Raw genomic sequence first — 5864 nt, forward strand, 5'->3', positions numbered from 1 at the left:
CAGAAGAGCGAAACCAAGACCAAAACACGGAGACGGAAGTAAAGGTAAGTGAATTTATTTACAGGGTGAGACTATATACAGTGGGCGGTGTCCGGAGTGGTCTGCAAGAGAAGGAGAGCTAGGTGAGTCTTGGGTACAGGTCTTGATCCACACGGCAACAAGGAAGTGGTTATAATGTCTCTTTGTTCGCTTACAGATCCAGAGGGTGAATGCAGCGCCGATGAGAGGAGGAGAGAATTCCAGGTGTTCCAGGAGTGACGAATTAGATCCAGCAAGGTTAACATTAGGAGCTAGAATTCAAGTTAGACGCTGAGGCGGAGAATCTAACCCAGTAGGTTTGATGCTCCAGCGAAGATGTGATCACAGCCTGCTGCTTAAATCCTGTGTGGTCTCGTCAGTGGTATGAGGAACACCTGTGGACAATGATTAGTGGCGCCGCCCAGAAGGTGGAGCCAAACCCCAGATCCTCACAAACACGGTCCAAAGAAATGTTAAAGCTGGTGCCAGTGGCTTATTATGGTCACCACAGTTACGACACACCTGTGGCTGTCACTCCCTGGCTTCCAAGTTAATGAGAGGCAGACAGAAATGGACTGAAAAGTAAGCCTCAAACAAACAGTCACTGTGTGAAAACTGTGAGTCGGATCTTAAAAATTCTTGATCCTGAGTGGTAGAAGGCTCTGATGGTCACACATGTAAACTTATATGTTTCTTTAGTGTTTTATGTAGGATATATGACAAGTTAAAAAGACCCTTCCTTTCCAGTGTTATAGAGAATATTTTGAGCTAAAATTCCTTACTGTAACTTAAATCTGTGGAAGCTTGGGTGTGAACTTTGTATTCTGCAGAGATTAAAGATAAAATAGTAAGTCTTATAGCAGAGAGAGATGCACTGAGTGAAAGAAGACAAAAATCCCAATATTTCAATGTATAAATTGTATATGTACCAAAGGAAGTTATTTCAGTAAGAAGAGCTTGTTTGAAAAAAAATTGAAATTTTTAGACAATTCACAAGTTGTAACATCAACTGTTAAACATTGTGACAAAATCTGTTATAATCTTAAATCTCAAACTACAGCTGTGTAAAAGCCATAAAATCTATCAAAATGCCAGTTCAGAAAGGTAAACTTTCTGTGACCCGTTTAAATTTTGAATGATGTTTTTACTGTGAAATATGTTTGAGTTATAGAGCTGGATTTTCTCATGTATTTTGTCAAAATCCCATTGATTGACATTATTTTTTCCTCTTTTATTTTTTGCAACTTTGGTCTACATTGAGCAACATAACACTACCAAAGACCACAGCACACTATTCTGGTTTGAGCAACAAGTTTAGGTGTAAAAGTTGTACATATTATCATAAAAGCTCCACAACAAGATACAGGAGAAAAATCTTTAACAGATTATAAACCAAAGATGTTGTATTTTCTGCAGAAAGTGCAGAAGTGCATCCTGAGGGATTTTACTAAAATGGAATAGTTGAAGGTAAAACGAGAAAAGATGGTGAAATGCTAAAACAAGCACAACAATAGACACAGAACAGTAGCTAAAAGCTCAAATTAACAGAACAGTGGCAAAAACTTAAAACCAGCAAAACCAAAGCAAAAAGCTAAAATTAGCAAAAACATATCCAAAAGCTAAACTCTGCAAAACAGTAACGAAAAGCTAAAACTAGTAAAGCAGTAGCTAAATGGTAAAAGGAGCATAGGAAGACATAAACAGGGCACATGAGCTGAAGTAGAGTTCAGACAGAATGCTTCCAAAGGAACTGAAGAAATCATGCTGCCTTCCTATTTGTATGTAAAGTTAATTATTTCAAAAACTCAAAAAGTTACAAAATCCTCCTGAATGAGCTAAACGTTTTGATATACAAATGGTGTTGGATAGCTAAAAATGTACGAAAGAAACTCTAAACAGGGAAACAATAATTGAAGACTGAGTCAAAATTCACACAATAAGGGGGCTTTAATGCAGACATCATGGTAGAAATCAGCCATATTTTCTGCTGTGCAGCCACAGTTACACCTGTTCTGTGTTTCTACCAGGGGTGGACAAAATCTTTTACCAGCCACTCAAATATTTTACCAGCCACTATTTTTTGTTGTGACAAAAAGTTATTTCATATGATGATGATGATGGAGGTGGGTGGAAGCAGTTGTGGTGCCCTACAAGCTGAACAACACCTCTTTCTGGACACTGAAAATCTGATGAGGAAGCACATATCGTCAGAACACCGGCCGTAGGCGCGAACGTACACTGACCGACGTCATGACGTCATTGATTTAGTTAAAAAAACACTGTTTAACTTTCAGTTCTTCCCTCGACTACTCTTGAAAAACATTTTTGTTGTCTGCCACCTGCTTAACTCCCGAAATGTTCCGCCACATAGCTAATGTTACTCCTCAAATTGTTTCTTCTTCTTCTTCTTGATTTTTATTGGTGGTTGGTAAACAACTGAAGGAATCAATACTGCCACCAACTGGTAAAGGCTGTCTACTAAACTTTTCTCTTTCTTGCATTTAGGAGCAACTCGAGCACATTGCTGCCCCCTATATGTCAAGAGAACAAATAACACCTTTTCTGTTCAAATTGCCAACCCGCCACACTGTGCGTGCGTGTGTGTTGATCAAATTCACCAAATATTTACCCGCATTTGGCCAGTGGCGGGTGCTAATTTCCACTCCTGGTTTCTACCTGCAGAAACACACTGTTGTTTACAGATTTTAGTGTGAACGTCACATAACTACCGGTGGACAATATAAAAATTATGCTGGACATTTACTTTTGACTGATACTATTAGCTCTCAGTTGTTATTAGGCCTTCTGTGGAGTTTCCAGGATAGTTAACACTGACCTTTTATTCACCAGGCACAAACCTGTGGAGCCGCTTTCACCAATGCTGAGTCTGAGTGACTTTGAAACCAAGCTTGACAGGAAGAAATCCCAATCCAACCAGGTATCAACGCAGTTCAAACCAAATCTCACATAAAGACCTGTATTTCTTTGCAGTTGTTACAAATTAAGTGTTTGTTACAGTTATCAAAGACAAATGCACAGTACCACAAGTTATTTAAAGAAATCAGCAAAGATGAAATACTCACACAGAGTAAGTTTCTAATCCTACCTTAACACAAGAACAAAGAAATGTTGGATTTGTTTTCCTTAACGGGATTTGTCCGTGTTGTCAGGTTACACCTGTGCCTTACAGAAAGACATTTTATATCAGGGTAAAATGTTTGTTTCTAACAACTGGATCTGTTTCCACTCCAAAGTCTTTGGCAAAGATACCAAGGTAACAGGAATGAGGATTTTTTTTTAAATATTTCTGACACTCATTTGTTAGGGTTTAGGAGTTATTTTTGTTTCTCATTGGCAGATTTCCATCCCAGTGACATCTGTGAAATTAATCAAAAAAAACAAAACGGCCTTATTAGTGCCAAACGCGCTGGTGATTGAAACTCCAAAAGACCAAGTAAGAACATTTTCTAAACAAAAACAATTCCCTGTATTACATAGAAATGAAAGAGACTGAATTTTTTCCTTTTTTTTTCCTTCTTTTTTTTTGCAGCATGTGTTTGTGTCATTCCTCTCTAGGAACAACACCTTCAAACTTTTAAAGTCCATCTGTCTTCATCTGGAGGTAAATATCATGCTGTTGTAGGGACGATGTTTCTGTTTTAAACCTCAGAAAATGTTGTATTGTGGTGGTGTGATCAGGAGGAAATATAAACAGATTTGAGAAAATCGTGTCATGAAATGAAAGACCAGTGCTCCTTAAAGGAATCCAGACGGTCCTCCACCTTTCCTGCAGGACTTTTAAACTTAGATCATCTTAGGTTGATAAAATGATGAAGTTACAGACCTTTTTAATCAAACCTTGAGAATAATGGTAATATTGCAAAATCTGGGGCTCAGAGTATGTGTTGGGAATGACTCTCAGCTGCTAGCGCATCAAATTTAGCCTCTATATTAATAAAACAGACTTTTGTGTTTGACAGCGTGAGTCGGCTGTGGTGGCTGGCGTTTTTAATTTGAAGGCAATAATTTAACTCACAAGAAGGTAATTAATAATTACAGGTAGTTGTGCGATTGAAAAATGTTTTTTAAATTTAAAATACATCTGTTTTCCAATACGTTTCATTTCAAAAAATGAACCGTAAAGAATTTAACCGTGTTCAGATGATAAAAATAAATATAAAACAAACTATTTGAAAGCAGTACCAAAAAATTGGGAACTGCATTTTTGTATCTGCGCCGTATCTGTCGAGTGCATTTTTTGCTAACTGCCATGGCACAAAAGGAGCAGAGGAAGAGACCAAATAAAGCACTCTGCATCAAAGCAAAGCAAGAACATTGAGTTCAGATGAAAACCTGCCCGTTTGTTTCTAACCAGCTGTATAAAAAAAGTTTTCTGGGGTCATAAAGGGTCAGAATTTTGCTCTGAAATGCCCCGTGGTGACTAAAAGTATGTCAGCAGGTGTTTCTTAACCCCACCCATGTCCTGTGAGTATGAACAGAACACAGCTGGCTGAAAAGTTAGATGTCAGTGTTTAACTTTGTATTTACAGTCTTTTGTATTTTCTCACGTGTAGATCTTGTTTAGTTATCCATTTCCTTTTTAATTTACCTCAAGTCTAGACCAGATTCTTTCAAACAAACTCTCCTTTCTTTGGACTATTTTAAGAAATGCCTTTTAGTTTTAGAATCGATCAAACTTTCTGCTTGACACCTGACCCGTAGGAAATTGTTTAAAATGAGTTTTAAAAAAAACAAGCATATGGCGTCAAACCCGTCAGAACTGTGACCCTAAAACTGAACCATAATTAATGTGTATAGTTACACCCTTACTACCTTCCTAAACAAGAATAAGACTCTCTAACTACAACTTGTGTTTAAAAAAGATGAGAAAATGTTGTCTGTGTGTGGTTTTGTCCAGCACAACAAATGAACATTTAGCTGATAAAGAGCCAAAGATTTCCCTCAGCAATTTGGAACAAAAAAAAAACAAAAAACAAAAGAGCTGCAACTTTTAGGGTTCAGGTGTGCTGATCAGAAGTTGATAGAAACCAAACAGATGGTGACACTGAAGTAAAATATGTGCGTAAATCAGCCAAGTGTAACGAAGTTTACCCTTCTTGTTCTTAGTCTCCAAGTGAGCAAAACAGTTCACTTGCAGGGTTTCCCTCAGAAAAGAGGCTAAGCCCGGTGGTAGGTGGCCATTTGACCGTGATTTAGTAAAAAAAAAAAAAAAAAAGATCAAAGTTGGCAGAAAAGTTGAAAATATGGCTATTTATTATGTGATATTGTAAGATATTTGTGGGTGCTTTATTTGAGAACTTTGATAGCTTATAAACTGACAATTATGACCATTTCTGGATTGTCCCTTGTCTGCAGCTCTCCTCACATGTTTTGCAGACACAAAATGTTTGTCGATGGATGACTTGACCCGAAACAGGAACCCTAATGTCGGCCAGCCGTTCTCTGCCGGCCCCTTCTCTCACGCGCGGTGGTTCACTTAGGAACGGCTGGCCGACATTAGCATTCCTGTTTCGGGTTTGCTTGATTTTGCGTTAATAGTTGCGATCGCAACATCGCAAAATCCTGGAGGGTCTGAAAAGGGTAACTTATTCAATTGGTTACTGCTACTGCTCACACACACTAGTGCTGGGCGATATAACGATACATATCGTGGGGACGATAGAAAAGTGTCTATCGTGATATATTTTCTTCTATCGTCTCTATCGTTTCTATCGTTTCTATCGTCTCTATAGTTTCTGTCGTTTCTATCATAATTGTATCGATGATTCATGTAAATATTTCATAACGTAGGCTACGACGAATGTATTAGTGTTGTCACTTTGCAT

General features: G+C 38.1%; 1 protein-coding gene across 1 annotated transcript in view; it reads left to right on the top strand.

Annotated features, from left to right (window-relative positions):
* LOC108244054 (GRAM domain-containing protein 2B) overlaps positions 1 to 5864 on the top strand; it is a 40079-nt gene that overhangs the window by 14464 nt on the left and 19751 nt on the right. Inside the window, exons 3-7 of the mRNA XM_017429914.3 lie at positions 2869 to 2956; positions 3037 to 3106; positions 3189 to 3292; positions 3377 to 3472; positions 3569 to 3640. Of these exons, the coding sequence (XP_017285403.1) occupies positions 2869 to 2956; positions 3037 to 3106; positions 3189 to 3292; positions 3377 to 3472; positions 3569 to 3640 (430 nt within the window). The remainder of the gene's footprint in view (positions 1 to 2868; positions 2957 to 3036; positions 3107 to 3188; positions 3293 to 3376; positions 3473 to 3568; positions 3641 to 5864) is intronic.

This window comes from Kryptolebias marmoratus, linkage group LG14 (genome assembly GCF_001649575.2).
Source record: "Kryptolebias marmoratus isolate JLee-2015 linkage group LG14, ASM164957v2, whole genome shotgun sequence".
Lineage (NCBI taxonomy): Eukaryota > Metazoa > Chordata > Actinopteri > Cyprinodontiformes > Rivulidae > Kryptolebias > Kryptolebias marmoratus.